The sequence below is a fragment of the Melanerpes formicivorus genome, unplaced genomic scaffold, assembly GCF_026170545.1.
Source record: "Melanerpes formicivorus ecotype bairdi unplaced genomic scaffold, bMelFor1.0.p_v2 SCAF_18, whole genome shotgun sequence".
NCBI classification, from domain to species: Eukaryota; Metazoa; Chordata; class Aves; order Piciformes; family Picidae; genus Melanerpes; species Melanerpes formicivorus.
Window position 1 is genome coordinate 5531036 of NW_027142370.1, and position 16483 is coordinate 5547518.

At 51.1% G+C, this 16483-nt stretch overlaps 1 protein-coding gene across 1 annotated transcript in view; it reads left to right on the forward strand.

Moving 5' to 3' along the window:
* Nucleotides 1–624: 624 nt before the first annotated feature.
* Nucleotides 625–16483, forward strand: part of DDRGK1 (DDRGK domain containing 1) — a 34572-nt gene continuing 18713 nt past the window's right edge. Inside the window, exons 1-3 of the mRNA XM_068149442.1 lie at nt 625–760; nt 6176–6334; nt 14275–14381. Of these exons, the coding sequence (XP_068005543.1) occupies nt 673–760; nt 6176–6334; nt 14275–14381 (354 nt within the window). The 5' untranslated portion in view covers nt 625–672. The remainder of the gene's footprint in view (nt 761–6175; nt 6335–14274; nt 14382–16483) is intronic.

Below are 16483 nucleotides of genomic sequence, written 5' to 3' on the forward strand. Positions count from 1 at the left end.
GGGCATGCTCCAGCACCTCAATATCCTTCTTGGAGGGGGCCAAACCCGAACACAGTATTTGAGGTGTGGCCGCACCAGTACCAAGCACAGGCACATCATCCCTGCCCTGGTCCTGCTGGCCACACTATTTCTGATCCCAACTAGGATGCTGGTGGCCTTCTTGGCCACTTGGTCACACAGTAGCTCATCTTCAGCCGTTTCTCGACCAGCACCCCCAGGTCCTTTTTGCTGGGCAGTTTCCAGTCACTTGGCACCAAGTCTGGGGCGATCACGGTGCTCTGACCCAAGTGCAGCACCCGGCACTTGGCCTCGTTGAACCTCAGCCCATTGGCTTTGGTCCATCGATCCAGCCTGGCTAGTTCTCCCTGCAGACCCCTCTCTACCCTCCAGCAGACCAGCAGTCCCACCCAACCCGGTGTCACCTTAAATTCTCCTCTCCCTGTCCCCTTCTCCCTGTCCCTCTTTCCCGCCCCGGGGCTGACGCTGCCTGCTGGCCGCTCAGGACCCCCCGCCCCAGTCGGGCTGCCCTTGCCGCGCCGGTGCGATCCCGCCAAGCCCTCCCAGCGTTTCTCCGCTGCAGGCACGCAGCGGGCAGCCCGGCTCGGGTCCTCGCGGCGGGGTAGGCGGGTCGCGCCGAGTGCCGGTGTGGGCGGTCCCGCCGAGGGTTGGAGAATGGATGCGGTGCTGCTGTTTGCGGCTGCCGTGCTCCTCGCTGTTCTTCTCTTCTTCGCCACCCGGGTCCGCGGCCAAGCGAGGGCAGGTGGGTCACGTCCCGGCTGGACTTCCCCTTCCGCCGCCTCCGGGGCCGCTGTCCGCCCTGTTCCGGTGGGGCCGGCCCTAGTTTCGCGGGGCAGGGAGCCCCCGGGGTGGGAAGGACCTTCCCCTAGTGGTGAGCCCTCTTGGTGGGGTTTCCCGGTGGTTCCCTCGGGGTCTTCGCCTTCCTGCCCTCTCCTCCGCCGACCCCTCAGGCGGCGGCGAGGCCTCCTGCTGCTCTCCGGGCCTGGGTCGGAGGCGTGAGGGGTACTGGGTTTGCCGTGGCTGAGCTCCCTGTTCTCGATCTGGGCGGGAGGAAGGAAGGTGTCCCTAAGGCTCCTCCACTGCGTGAGGTGGCAGCCCAGCCTAGCTGACAGGCGGGTCAGCCGGTTTATGCTCTCGTCAGAGCTGGGACGGCTTCTGGCAGCCGCTTTCACCCGCGTTTCCTAGCCATTACCCACTTCTGCTCCTTTCCCACTGTCTCTGACGCTGCGAGGGCTCGCTGGGCACTCCAGGTTTAGGCGCAGGCTTGCGCAGCCCAGCTGCGGGCAGGGGTAGACGATAGAGCGCTTGCAGCCCGCCTTTCACCGCTGACCGGCGGCTGGAACCCCTGAGTCGTTAAGGCTGGAGGGGAGCTCTAAAGTCGCCCAGTCCAACCATAAACCTAACGCTGCTGAGTCCACTGTGGCAGCGTGAAACTGTGGTGGAAGTGGCCTCGTGTAGGTACAAGTGGAGTGCTAGGGGAAGAAGTCAGAGCTGAGAGCTCACCAGCCTTGTGCTTTCAGGGAGCAAGAAGGGAGTTCGTTTAGCTGTGGGTCTTAAATCCAGGTGTTTACCTCGGGCGAACACTGAAGCCTTTATCAATATAACAACACCATTTTCTGCTTCTGGGGTGTTTTAGGGATTGTTTGTTTGTTTATCTTTTGAGCTCTGTTAACTCTTTAGACTAAAGAACCCTGCAAACACCCCAGGTATGAACGTGGCTGTGCCAGGGCAAAAGTGTGTGCTGCTGAGAACTTGGGATTAAAAGCAGGTCTTGCTCTTATGAAATTCTCCAGCATGTTCCTCTCCTTCCATAGACTTGGTCTAAAGATTTCTCAACAGCTTGAAATTCCTTCAGATTCCTAGTGACTTCGAGCTGAGTTTTTGGGTGAATGTCAGTGATGTGGGTCCCAGAGAGAAAAGAGACTGCTGGAAATAATCTCACTTCCTCAGCTTGGCTTTTAGCAGCACTTAGGTAAATCAGGGGCTGGGGGGCTTGGGAGTCTTGGTGTTTGGGGTTTAGCATGTGAAGTTCTAACAAACTTGAAGCCCAAACATTTGTTTTAAATGGTCTGAACTCTCAAAAAGCTTTAATAGTGGTTTTGTGCAGCTTGCTTAAAGTTAGCTTGCATTAAGGATAATCATTTTGAAGCCTCTCTTTTGTCATCTTTTAGACTCTGCCACATTGGTCTTGCCTCGGTTTTTTTTGGTTGATATTTTCAAGAGGGTTTCTACCTTAATCTAGAGACAGAAATCAGGGTAAGGCCCTCTGCAGAATGTCAGTCATGGGGATGACTTTGTTCTCCTTACATGACAGAAATAGGTCTTTGAAGTCATTAGAGCTGTGATGTGTTTAACATCTGCAAGCCTTGGTTTCAAGCAGGGCTTTGCTTTCCTGTTCCTTTTTCCTATGTGGAAAATGGAAGGTGCTACAATTCTGCTAGTAAATGTCTCATGGGAAGGGTTTGGAACTAGGGACTCTTGACCTAGACAACTGGTTGGTAGCTCTCACTTTTTTCAGTGCCTGGGGATAGGGGCAGCAGATTCTCTTTGTGCTCTCCTTCGGGAATTGGCCTTTTGTAAAGTTTCAGAGCTTGCCTGAAGGGAGCTAATGATCACAGGAGGTAAATGCTGCCTTTCCTTTGAAAGGTCATTTGGGGCAGCAGAGTGTTTCCAGCGAGATCATGCCTGGACTTGTTCTGCTGAGAGCAGAAACAAAGCCGCAGCGTTTCTACATGGTTGGCTTATCTCTTTGTGAGCAAGGCCTGATATGATAAGCTGCACTGGGCAAAAACACCTCCCCAGCGAATCCGAGCTGCGTTTTGACTTGCTCTCCTTGAGTTGCACAGGTTAAGTTAGCAGGAAAGGGGCAGAGATGCAGGATGCCTGTGGTGTGGTGGTGTTTACCACTGACCTGTGAGGGTGCAGCAGGTGGAGCTCTCTCTGCACGGGTGCAGGATGAGGGCACACAGAAAGTGCCTCCAAAGCTGTCAGTCCGGGTGTTACCCGGGTGGACTTGCTTCTGTGATGTAACCGGAGATAATGTGCTGTGATAGTCAAAGGAGGGCTTCCCAAAGGAAAAATCTCTGAGCTCTGAGCTGGTGGAAATTTGCAGAGCTTTGTAAAGGAGCAGATTTCTACTTAGGGCATGTAAATCAAGTTCTTAGAAGTCTGGGCTCTGAAAGATTTCATAGGATTCTTTGTAATGCTCTAGAGCAGTGATGCTTCACATCCAGCTTAGGAAAGAGCTCAGCTTTCTGAGCAGAGTTCTGCTCTGTCCCTCAGAGTAGAACCAGAGTCTCGTAGGTGCTGCTGTGCACTGCCTGAAGAGTCAGATGAAATCTCTGTTGCTGCCTCTCTGAAAAGCACAGAGGCAGAGCTGCTGTCTCAGCACATCTTTCAACCTCCTGTTCCCAAAAGAAGAGGCACTGGCTGGGCTTTTTAGGAGGCTGAGTCAGAAACTGGAGAACCTAAAGCTTAAAATACAAATTAAACCCGTGGGCATTTGTGAGATACTTGCTTAATGTTTTGTTTGCATTGTTAATTCCAGGGCTTTAGCTCCTTAATTTCTCTGGACTGCCTCCCTGCAATACCATCCAGCAGCTGGTGGGCCACTTGTCTCACCTGTATAATACTGGTTGCTAAGTTTGACTCAACGTGGCTCTGTCTCAAGTCTAATTAATCCTTGTGTGACTAATCTCTGCATGAATTGGTTAGCCTGAGGGGCCACTTCTGCTGGAGACCTCTTGCAGCTACAGGAAGATGAAAAGATGTCTTCAGATCAGTGCAGTGGCCAAACCACGCTGTGCTGCAGGAGGACGTGGAGGAATGCGTGGATGGACTCCAGAGGGAATGGCTCTTGACCTCCAAGTTGTCAGTCTAGTTCCAAGAGTAGGAGGAGGATTTTTAAGTGTATTCTTTGTGCTCTGGGAAATTCAGTCACAGCCCTCTGTGTGCAGCTCTAGCCCCAGTCCAGAGGGAGAGCAGGCACATCCAGCTGCCCTGATACAGCAACAAGTGATCCGTCTTGGGCCACGTAGACAAATCACTGACCCCTGAAGAACCAGCTAGGTGTAGGTGTGTTACAGGCAGAGGAGCTGATTTTCTCCTCTTGAAGGATGGGAGGAAATGCAAGGACTCACATCCACAGTTTTCAAATGGCTGTCCAGCTGAATGCCATAGGGGAGAAGGAAAACAAAACCTGTATTAAAGCATCTCTTTTCCTCCCAAATGTCAGTCTGTAGCATCTGGGTGTCCTCAGCTCTTTGTCTGAATGTTTTGGAGATCTGGCAGGTGTTGTCCAACAACTGCCTTCTATGTTTGACCACAATCTAGGGTAGATTGGGTAGAGTTTCTCCTGCTTTCTGGGTACTGTTGACACTGGTAAACTTTGAGGAATTACTTTGTCTGCTGTAAAGAATTCGACTGAGGAAACAGGATGGCTTGGTTGGTGGGTGGCTCTGTGAGGGTTAAGCATCTCAGTTTAGGATGAACTCACGGCTTGTAAATGGATTCCTCTTTCACAAAATGCAAAGCAGGCCCTTTGGAAGGACCAGAGGAACCAAAAGCCAGCTGACAGCCTGCAGAGGACCACCTCTAGAAGGGGCTGGGGTAGACACGCTGAAGCTTTGCGGTGGAAAGGATTCTGTGGTTTGAGTTGTAGCACATCTCAAGAACTTAGAGCTGCACTGAGATGAGCTGCAAGCACACCTTTGATCCTTATGTAGATGTAGTTATAATGCATCTCATTTTCTTATCATAGATATGCTAATAGTAGGGGGGTTTAGGAAGACACTGTTTGGATCAGGGGATGCTGGAGACTTGGCAGGGTGGAAAGTGTTTGGAACTCCTGCAGGGACACTAATGTGGCAAAGCACAAAAGTGTGTCCTGAGTTGTGGTAAATGAGTAGTTCTGCAGCTTGAATATTGTATCAGAATCACAGAATGGCCTAGGTTGGACCCAGGGACCTCAGAGGTCATCTACTCCACCCCCTCTACCATGGGCAGGGACACCTCTCAACTAGACTTGCTTGCCCAAGGCTTCACCCAGTCTGGCCTTAAACACCTTTGGGGAGGGTTTCCATGAGACCTTCTGAATCTTGATGACCTGAATCAAGCCCTAGCATTTAATGCTTTGCAGGGCTGAGCAGGTAACAGCATACACAAACCTCTCATACACTTATCAACAGAATATGCAGAGTGGATATCAAGGATGGTGATACTCTATCTGCATCTGCTTGTTTTGGTGTGACTGCCACAGTTGATAGCAGCAGGGTCATGGAGGTGTCAAAGAAAAACCCAGTGGAGGGCTTCTGACAGGAGCCCCATGGTCAGTCTCTTGCTCCCATGCTGTCTCCCAGCTGCTCCTCTGTTAGGATGTTCCTCATTTGTCAGCTCTTAATTAGTGACTGCAGTGAGGAAGGCAGGAGAGCTGCAGTGGCCTGTGGTGTTCTGCTGTTGGGAGACCTCCAGTTCAACTCAGCGTGGCAGAATGAAGTCATCCCTGGATGTGTGTCATTTGTGCTGCTTATTAGCCATGCAGCTTTTGGTTTGGGCATCACCACTTGCACTCTGCAACGTGCATGCTCTGCACCCAGTGTAAAACAGCTTACAAGTTGACAGTGCTTTAGATGGGGAGAAAAAGTACTTCTAGTCCCTTGCCTTTTGATAGCTTCAGCATTATATACTGCTAGTCCTGCCAGATAAAGAGGACTGTTGCCTGGTAAAGGGAAGAGCAGAGTAGCAGTATCTTCAGTTATTAGGTTAAGAGTGTTTTTGAGCTCTTTGAGGGAGGGGGTGTCTTTATTTTGTGGTGGGGTGACTTTCTGGTGGGTGCTCTGTCAGATCAAAGGACCCTATCAGCATGCAGCTGTAGGTTTTTCTTTACAGTAATCTGTATGCTGTTGCCTAAGAGACTGCTGTCAGGATAAAATTCCTGTTGCAGAGCACTGTGCACACACAAGCTCCAGTGCATGATCCTGCTTCATCGTGGGAGAGCAGCTCGCAGGCCTCTCCTGCCTGCAGGAGAAAACCCGCATGGGAGTGGGGAGGCATCCTCCAGCTGAAGGCAGCGCTGCTGTTGCAAAAGTTGACTGGCAAAAGGACAGCTGTGGCAAGCAGAGATGGCAGATCTCTCATGGGTTGTGTTTCCCTTCTGCAGCTGATGAGGAGCACCAGCAGAATGTGGCAGCAGCAGCAGGGGCCAGGCCTCGGCCCCATGCGGAGGAGCGGGGAGATGGGATGCCGAGGCGCCGGAGGAACATGGGCAACAGGATGATGGCCCAGAGGAGAGCACAGCAGGCAGAAGACTGGCTGGAAGGTAATGTGCTTCAGTTCCTCTTGCAGACATTGAAATGTACCTTCACAACAGATGTGAAGGCTGGTGAAGGATGGGGCATCTCCCGTCTCTCTGGACAACCTGCTTCAGTGTCTCACTACTCAGTGGAAAACATCTTTTCTCTAGTTGAAATCTCCCTTTCTTACATTAAAACTATCACCCCTTGGCCAATCACAGCAGACCCTGTTCAGAGGCCAGTTAGAAAGTGTCCCCTTCTAACAGGCCCTCCATAAGTCCTGAAAGGCCATCAGAAGGTCTCCCTGGAGCCTTTTCTTCTTTGGGATGAACAACCTCAACTCTCAGCCTGGCCTCCCAGCAGAGGGCTTCCAGCCCTCCCAGCATTGCTGTAGCCTCCTCTGGCCCCACTCCAGCAGGTCCCTGTTTCTGCTGAGGAGTCCAAAGCTGGACACACAACTCCAGCTGAAGTCTCAGCAGAGCAGAGGGGCAGAATCCCCTCCCTGCCCCTGCTGCCAGGGATCAGCCTCATGTTTCCATGGAACTTTCTATGCCTCAACTTCCACCCATTGCCCCTTGCCCTGCCATTGGGCATCACCCAGAAGAGCCTGATTCCATCCTCTTGGCACTCACCCTTTACATACTTAAAATCATTAATGAGGTCACCCTTCAGCCTCCTCTCTAGTATGGTGATAAGTAACACCTTTGTGCACCCTGCAAGCCTCACTCCTTTGCTGGTGAAACTTCACATGTTATCTTTATTACTAAAGGTGACAGCATCACCATGATGCACCCAGCTGGACCCCTTCTCCTTTCAGACTGTGGGTGAGGTGTTCAGGGCTTCTACTCCAGGAGTGGTGGAAGTGTGCTTTGCTTCACTTGAGCTTGCAGTGGAGATCAGGGTGTCCTTTTGGTGTGCAGTAGGTGAGAGCCAGCAAGCACACGTCTGTGTGATGCTCTGATTAGGGGCTAGGTGCACTTTCTTCAGCTTGTCTTGCAGCTTTGCACTGGGGCTGCCAGGTAAACCTGCTCTTCAAGCTAATTGTCTTCAACAAGGGGAGAATTGACAGGGCTGAACTTTTCAACTTCAGCTCTTTTCTTTTCATGTGATAACATCCTGGAAAGGAAATGAAATCTGAAAATCTTTTTGCCTTGAACTCCAGACATCAAAAGTTTGAGTGCTGAAGGCCACCAGTGAAGCTGTCAAAGCAAGCAGCTCATCTTTCTTTGTCACTGGAGCAGGAGAAGAATCTGTGTTGTTGGGCCTTATAAATAATTCTTTTGCAGCTGCAAGTGCTGAGGCTCTTGCTCTAAGTTTTCTTTGAAATTGCATCATTTAATTGTGGGGGTGTAATCTCTCTCTCTCTTCTCCTTTCTTTTGTTTCCCAAATCAAAACAACTTCTTGCTCTGTGCTTCTGCCTGGGTTTTGATTCACACACATTGGCCACAACAACCCCATGCAGTGCTCAGGTGGCCCAGAAGGCCAATGGCATCCTGGACTGCATCAGGAACAGTGTGGCCAGCAGGAGCAGGGAAGTCATTCTGCTCCTGGACTCAGCACTGGTTAGGCCACACCTTGAGTCCTGTGTCCAGTTCTGGGCTCCTCAGTTTAGGAAAGATGTTGAGTTGCTGGAAGGTGTCCAGAGAAGGGCAACAAAGCTGGGGAGGGGTCTGGAGCACAGCCCTGTGAGGAGAGGCTGAGGGAGCTGGGGTTGCTTAGCCTGGAGAAGAGGAGGCTCAGGGGAGACCTTCTTGCTCTCTACAACTACCTGAAGGGAGGTTGTAGCCAGGTGGGGGTTGGTCTCTTCTCCCAGACAACCTGTGACAGAACAAGAGGACACAGTCTCAGGCTGTGCCAGGGGAGGTTTAGGCTGGATGTTAGGAAGAAATTCTTCACAGAGAGATTGGCCTTTGGAATGTGCTGCCCAGGGAGGTGGTGAAGAGCCTGGTGAGGCTCTTGGTGCCATGGTTTATTTGATTAGATGGTGTTGGGTGATAGATTGGACTTGATGATCTCAAAGGTCTTTTCCAACCTGGTTAATTCTGTATAGACTGGGGTGGTGTTTCCAAGTGCCCAAGTACTGCTTCCCAGCAGTACCACCACACAGCCTTTGGAGCCTGTGCACAAACTTCAGCAGTGTAGCTGTGGAGGGAAGCATCTGCCCCTGCTTCCCCAGTGCTGAGGGCACTAATGGCCATTACTGCTTGGCATTAGCCACCTTCTGTCATGGACTGGCTTGCCTTTGTCCTGCAAAGCCCTTAGCCTGGTCCTGAGCTACCTAGATTTGTGGGAGGGCTGGGGGGGACTCCCCCTTAGAGAAGGGTATTTTACATGTTTTAAAGTGAGCATGGAGCCCAGGCCTGGAGTTAATGCTTGGTTTTGTCCCCTTCATGCAGGGGCCATGTGCATTTTCTCCACGGCACTGCAACACAGAGCCTCCATCTGAAGCTGCTGAGACAGCAGTTACCCAATCAGTGTTGTTCTGAAAATCAGAGTCACATGGATAGAGAGCCCAGAATGCAGGTGATGGTGCACAGTCACAGGCAGTGCTGGACCAGTTGGGGCACTCAGGGCTGAAGGCCAAAGCCATTTGCAATGTAGACACTGACAGCAAGGTAGTCTGGTTTGTGCAATCTTGGCATGCAAATGGGCAGAGCTGCCTGGATCCTGCTCTGTCTCACTCAGGCTTAGGCATAGCACCAGCCCAGCACTCCATGACTTCTGGCACCAAACTCAGGGAGGGCATGAGGATGTCCTGGCCATATCTGTGCCACCTTCACAGACACAGAAGTGGAGGCAGGTAGGAACTGCTGTTAGCACCAAGGTGCTCTGCCTGCTCAGGATCCAGTTATGCTGACTCTAGGAAATGGTCTCACAGCAGCAAAGCTTTGAAGTTGTGGTTAGTGTAAGGGGGTTCTGTTTTCCATCTAGCCATCAGATTTGCCTTCCAAAATGAACAAGAAAGCTCCAAGGGTACAACAGAAGCCCATGGTTTCTGCTGCCTGCACTAGGTTGTGTTGGGACAGTGCTCAAATCTCTGGCACCATAATGCTGGGGGGCAGAAAAACAAACCAGGTTGTGCCACTGGGATCAGAACTTTCCTAACTTTTGTCCCTTCTGTACTTGAAATCTTAATTTTATTTACTTGCAAGTGTGAATAAGGAGTTGTCTAATACAGACACACCCATTGCCAGCAGAGCTAAACCAGGCTCCAGTACCTGAAGGGGGGCTACAAGAAAGCCAGGAAGGGACTTTTGGCAAGGCCTTGTCATGACAGGGTGAGGAGCAATGGCTTTGGGCTGGAAGAGGGGAGACTGAGGCTGGAGATGAGGAAGAAATTCTTGAGTGTGAGGGATAGGTGGAGAGAAGTTGTGCATGCCCTCTTCCTAGAGGTGTTCAGACAGGATGAGGCCTTGAGCACCCTGGGCTAGTGGAAGCTCCCTATGGCAGGGGCTTGGAACTGGGTGGTCTTTGAGGTCCCTTCCAACCTAAACCATTCTATGAATCTAAACCCTTCCTTCAGCTCAGTGTGGTGGGGAAGGCCACCTAAATTACTTACAGACTGTCACAGATAGAAAGTAAAGGGTGAGGCAGTAAATGCCTTGGCTTTCTTAGCAGGGCTGCAGCCCTCAGGGCGTGGGTGGGTGCCCTGCTCTGGGCTTCTGTGTGGGCTGCTGTGGGACAGGCCCCCGGCCCGCTGCCTGAGTAACAGCTCTCGGTGGTTGGTGAGCACTCAGAGGGCATCTGCCAGGAGAATATCAACAGCTATTAATAGCCTCTGCTGACCCAAGATTGCTGGGGAGGTATTTTTCACTGGTGACAAAGTGCCTCTCAGAATGACTGAGACCCCTGAGCTGTGTTCCACCAGCGTGACGTCCAGGCTGGCATTAGAAGAGGAGGCTTGCTTGGCTTGTGTCACCCCATGCAGTTCCAGTCACAACACTGCTGCCTTTCAGGCAGTCCAGTGCAGTTGAGGTGGCTGCTGAAAACCTGTGTCTCAGAGGACTCAGAGGCTTCTGACTTGCCCTGTGGGAAAGGACCTGGGAGGAGAGGTGTGTGTTCATGTGTTTAAGCTGCTTCTGATAGCCCAGCTGGCAGCTGTGTTGTACCTTCATTTAAACTGAACCCTGACAGAGGTGGCTTTGTGAGGCTGGATACAGCCAAGATGAAAATAAGCTCTCCTCAATAAATAAATGTATGTGGATTTCAGGGGTTGATCACTTAGGGCAGGAAAGGCCAAGCTGAGCAGGGATTGTAGCATCTCTGAGGAGGAAAGGCTGAGAGCCCTGGGGCTGTTGAGCTTGGAGAAGAGCAGCTCCAGAGGGGAGCTGAGCAATGTTCAGTGAGAGCTAAAGGGTAGGGGAAAAGAAGATGGGGTAGACTCCTGTCAGTGGTGCCCAGTGACAGGACAGGGGGCAATGGACACAAACTGGAACCTAGGAGGTTCCATCTGAACAGAAGGGGAAAATTCTTAGCTGTGAAGTTAACAGAGCCCTGGAGCAGGCTGCCCAGAGAGGTTGTGGAGTCTCCTTTTCTGGAAAGATCCCAAACCCTGTCTGGATGTTGTGATGCTGGGCATGCTGGGGTGCTTTAGCAGGGGGTGTTGGACTTGATGATCTTCAGAGGTCCCTTCCAACCCCAACCATTCTGGCCCCATCTTCTTGCCCCCCACCCTTTAGCTCTTGCTGAGCATTGAGCACATCCCCTCTGGGGCTGCTCTTCTCCAGGCTCAACAGCCCCAGGGCTCTCAACCTTTCCTCCTCACAGAGCTGCTTCAGGCCTCTCTGCATCTCCATTGCTGCACTCTCCAGCAGTTTCCTGTCTCTCTTGACCTGGGGAGCCCAGAACTGGACTCAGTACTCGAAATGTGGCCTCCCCTTCCACTCAGCCCTAGGGAGGCCACATTAATTGCAGGTTTGGTGCCCTGGGTGTGCCAAGTTGACCTTTAAAGCTCTGCTGAATCCCAGGCTGTCTGCATCACTGGCTCTGGTTTGTTTTTTTGAATGGAGCTCCACACACTAGGAAAAGCTTGGGGGAAGTGATGCTTAAGGGATCCCATCAGGTGCTTCAAACAGGGGGAAAGCAAACGCTGCTGAACAAAGCCATGTTTGATCTAGCAGTGGGAAAAGGCTTTAAAAGCCTCTTCAGTCTTCTGCCTAACCTCTGGCTCAGGTATTCTTAATGGAGAGGAAATCTGAGGAGCACTGAGAGCCTCAGGTGGAACAGTGCCATAGAGGGTGGTTTGTTCCTGTGGTACTCTCCAGAAGGAACTTGTAAAATAAAGAACAATAGCAGGGTTGAGCTGCTGATGTTAGAATAATAACTGCTAATGCTGGGTCACTCATGCTTGGAACTCCCCTTGGCCTGCTATTCCAAATACAAATCAAGTTATTTTAGGCTTAGGCAAATACTTACATAGAATTTACATGGAATAAACCAGGTTGGAAGAGACCTTCAAGATCATCGTGTCCAACCCACCTAAACAACTAACCCATGGCACCAAGCACCCCATCCAGTCTCCTCCTGAACACCTCCAATGATAGTGACTCCACCACCTCCCTGGGCAGCCCATTCCTCCAATGGGCAATCACTCTCTCTGTGTAAAACTTCTCCCTAACATCCAACCTAAACCTCCCCTGGCGCAGCTTGAGACTGTGTCCCGTTGTTCTGGTGCTGGTTGCCTGGGAGAAGAGGCCAACCCCTGCCTGGCTACAGCCTCCCTTCAGGTAGTTGTAGAGGGCAATGAGGTCACCCCTGAGCCTCCTCTTCTCCAAGCTAAATAATCCCAGCTCCCTCAGCCTCTCCTCATAGGGCTTGTGTTCAAGGCCTCTCCCCAGCTTTGTTGCCCTTCTCTGGACACCTTCCAGCAAGTCAACCTCCTTCCTAAACTGAGGGGCCCAGAACTGGACACAGGACTCGAGGTGTGGCCTAACCAGTGCAGTGTACAGGGGCAGAATGACCTCCCTGCTCCTGCTGGCCACACTGTTCCTGATGCAGGCCAGGATGCCATTGGCCCTCCTGGCCACCTGGGCACACTGCTGGCTCATGTTCAGCCTACCATCAACCAGCACCCCCAGGTCCCTCTCTGCCTGGCTGCTCTCAACCACTCTGGCCCTAGCCTGCAGCACTGCATGGGGTTGTTGTGGCCAATGTGCAGAACCTGGCACTTGGATGTGTTCAATCTCCTGCCCTTGGACTCTGCCCATCTGTCCAGCCTGTCGAGGTCCCTCTGTAGAGCCTCTCTGCCCTCCAGCAGATCAACTCCTGCCCCCAGCTTGGTGTCATCAGCAAATTTACTGATGATGGACTCAATGCCCTCATCCAGATCATCAATGAAGATGTTAAAGAGCACAGGGCCCGAAACTCTAAAAGCAACTGTGTCAAGTCTGACTGTCCCCTGTTGCCCTCTTTGTTTGTGGTGTAGGAAGGGGGAACCCTTTTGATCCTCTCAGGAATCAGCTCCCAGTGTTTCTATGAAGCCAGGTCAGCGAGCCTGCCTTGTATTAGCTTCCATCTCCTGAAGGCAGCAAAGCTATTTGAGAGCCACCTACACAGCTCTCAGCTGCTTTTGTTTCCGTTGATGTGTCTGTGTGGCTTAACCATGGCACCATGCTGGGTACTGGAATTAGTAAAACCAGACTCTTTCAAACCAAAGCCTGCATAGTGAAGAAGGGGGAGGCTCATCCCTACACATGCTCCTTTCAGTGGCAGCTTTTTGGGGTTCCCAGGTGTAGGAGAGCAGGCTCTGGAGCGAGCCACATACAGAAAATAGCTACCAAACCAGTTCTGGTGGTTGCTACAACGTGGTGAGGTCAGGGTCCAGCTGCTGCAGGCTCTTGTGGAGCTGGGCTTTTCCTTCCTGCTAGCCTGATCTTACAGAGCAAGGGCTGTTGTGTAAGTGTGGAATTGCTAGGGTGTTTTCACCCCCGATGATGAGAGCTAAAACTTAAGAACTTCCTCTTCCTCCACTCTCTTCCTCTTCTCCTTCCCTAAGTAAATGCTGTATTTTGGGAGAGGAGCAGGAGCTGGCAGTGCCACTCTTCAGGGGGTGAAGATGTGTGGCTGTGAAGTCAGCACCAAGCCCAGCAGCACTGTGGATGCTCAGAGTGCAGGTTGCCCCAACAGGGACGCGTGTGACAAAAGAGCTTTCATTGTGACTGCCATCTGATTGAGATGCAGGAATCTCTAGATGGTGTATGGTGTTTCATGATTTCTCTTAGAGTGTTGAGGTCAATCCAGTGCACTTGGGTTGTAGGACCAAGGACTAATTTAGCTTAGCAAATAAAATGACCACATATTGCTGAGCCTTGGGGTGGGGAGGAACTGGCAGTCTGTAAAAGCCCCTTAGCCTGTGGGTGAGCAGCAATACAGTGCATTGACACACCATTTCAGCATGACTCCTTTTCTGTTTCCCAGCTGCAGAGCTCATCTGTCTACAGATAACCATCTCTGTACCTTGTTGTACAACAGGGAGCTCTCTCCGTGTAGCTTTGGTGCAGTCAAGCTCAAGATTCACAGTGCAGGGAGCTTCTATTTTGCTTCCCTTAAACATTGGTTGTATCAGGCTAGATCTAGTGGGTGAGTGGCATGCCTCTGAATCCCACTCCTTGCAATGGATGGCTGCTGAGCCAGCTAACTGGCACAAAAGGTGTCTGCAGGTGAGATGTAAGCAGTTGCACCATGAGAGCCATTAGCACATTCTATGTACAATAGAAAGTATCCTAATTGTGGGAAGCAGGAGATCCTTATGAAAAGCCTTCCTCTGGCTTCACCCATATGTGTGTTTGCCTTCTTTCTTTGTGGCTTTTGGCAGTCCCCTGGCATTTTGGGGTTTTCCATCTAATAGGTCTTGCCTGAAGTCTAAGTGTGTCTCTGCTTTCCTGCTGCTGGCCTAGGCAGCAGTGAAGGTTCTCAAAGGGACTTTCTATAGCTGACCTAAAAGTTGTTGTTTGCTCTTTAATGCAGAGGAAGATGATGCTGAGGAAGTGCCAGAATTTCAGGTGTCTGGGAAAATTGGAGCAAAGAAGCAGAGGAAATTAGAAGAGAAACAAGCCAGAAAAGCACAGAGAGAGGTAAGCATTTCCTGCCACCTAGAGAGCCCAGAGCAGAGCCTGCTTAGCAGCCCTCAGCAAGGACCTGGTGATGGTGGACACCCCAGAAAGGCAAAGGCAGGGTCATCACTGCAGTGCTTTGCTCTCACAAATGTTAATCCAGCTTTTGATGCCATATCCCATGGAGTCCATGCAAAATGGTGTCTCTTCTTTCCCATGGGTTCTCTGGCATTCTCATGGGGAGGAGAAAGCAGTTCTCTTGAATGCTCTTCAGTTGGATGCTTAAAGTCAGTCCTATCTCCCCTTAAAGATAGACTCAGCACCCACATAGCTCTGCTGGTTTGTGAGCAGAACCATGGGTGGTTCTGAGCAGTGTTCTGGCAGTGCAAAGCCTTTTTGTCTGGGTTTATCTGTGGTGAGCCATGTTTATTGCTTTTATGGGCTGGGTGAGATGGAAAGCAGAGCCTGTCATCCCCTGAAATCTCCAATGGGAGCACATTTGGGGCCTGCAGATTTTAATTCCAGGGAAGCAACAAGCATGTTGAAACTTCCTGTCTGCATTGTGTGCTCCTGGATGGCAGCAGCTTGTGCATCAGTTCCTTGTAGTTGTTCTAAAGGGTTTGTTACAAACTGTGAATTGGGATGTGTGGTTGCAAGAAGCAGCTAAGAACTCAAGCAGCCTTTGCCTGGCAGAGGCTGGAGTGGACAGTGGGCTTCACACATCTTACAAAAAGGCAAGGTTTATGAGAGTGCCAACATCTCTGATGTGTAGAGGGTCCAAGTGAAGCCAGTGAGATCCCATCTGGAGACTTTTAGTACCAGCTGAGGTTTAAAGCCAGTTTCTGCTCCAGGGACACAGCCTGTAGCTGGTGTGTTTGGTACTGGATGGGGTAGCATGGTTTTTCATGTAAACTTCCATCACAGTCCTTTTCTCACTCTGTGCCTTAACCATGTTGTCACTACTTTCCATATTGGTTCTGTGCAATTGGACTCTTTTTTTTGGGTGGAAAATCTGAGCAGAGTTGAGTGAAGTTAGCTAAGCATGGGCTGGTGGGGTGGGGGAATCTTTTGTTTCATTTGAAAACATGATGATTTTTATTTTCCCATGTAGACAGCTAAATTCCTCTGGTAGGTATCTCCCTGAAACATTCACAGCCACAAATCAGAGAATCAATAAGCTTGGAAAAGACCTCAAAGCCCATGCTGGATGAGGCTCTGGCCAGCCTGATCTAGTGTGGGGTGTCCCTGCCCATGGCAGGGGGGTTGGAACTAGATGATCCTTGTGGTCCCTTCCAACCCTGACTGATACTATGATACTATCATCAGGTCCAACCTGTCACCCAAGACCTCATGACTACTAAACCTCAGACAAGTCAACATGAGGTTGCTCAGCATCAGGGTTTCTTTCCCCTCTGATTGTTCCATGCAATTTCATAGAATCAATAAGGTTGTAAAAGACCTCAAAGATCATCAAATCCAACCTGTCACCCAGCACTTCATGACTCCTAAACCATGGCTTCAAGTGCCACATCCAATCTCTTTTTGAACACCTCCAGGGATGGTGACTCCACCACTTCCCTGGGCAGCACATTCCAATGGCTAACAACTCTCTCTGTGAACAGCTTTCTCCTCACTTCAAGCCTAAAATCATAGTATCATTCAGGGTTGGAAGGGACCACAAGGATCATCTAGTTCCAACCCCCCTGCTGTGGGCAGGGACACCCCACACTACATCAGGCTGGCCAGAGCCTCATCCAGCCTGGGCTTAAACACCTCCAGGGCTGGGGCCTCAACCACCTCCCTGGACAACCCATTCCAGGGTTTCACCGCTCTCATGGTGAAGAACCTCCTCCTCACCTCCAGCCAGAATCTCCCCACCTCCAGCTTCATTCCATTCCCCCTAGTCCTATCACTACCTGAGATCCTGAGCAGTCCCTCCCCAGCCTTCCTGTAGCCCCCTTCAGATATTGGAAGGCCACAATGAGGTCACCTCAGAGCCTTCTCTTCTGCAGACTGAACAGCCCCAACTCCTTCAGTCTGTCCTCATAGGAGAGGTGCTCCAGCCCTCTGATCATCCTCATGGCCCTTCTCTGGACACCTTCCTGCACCTCCAGATCCCTCTT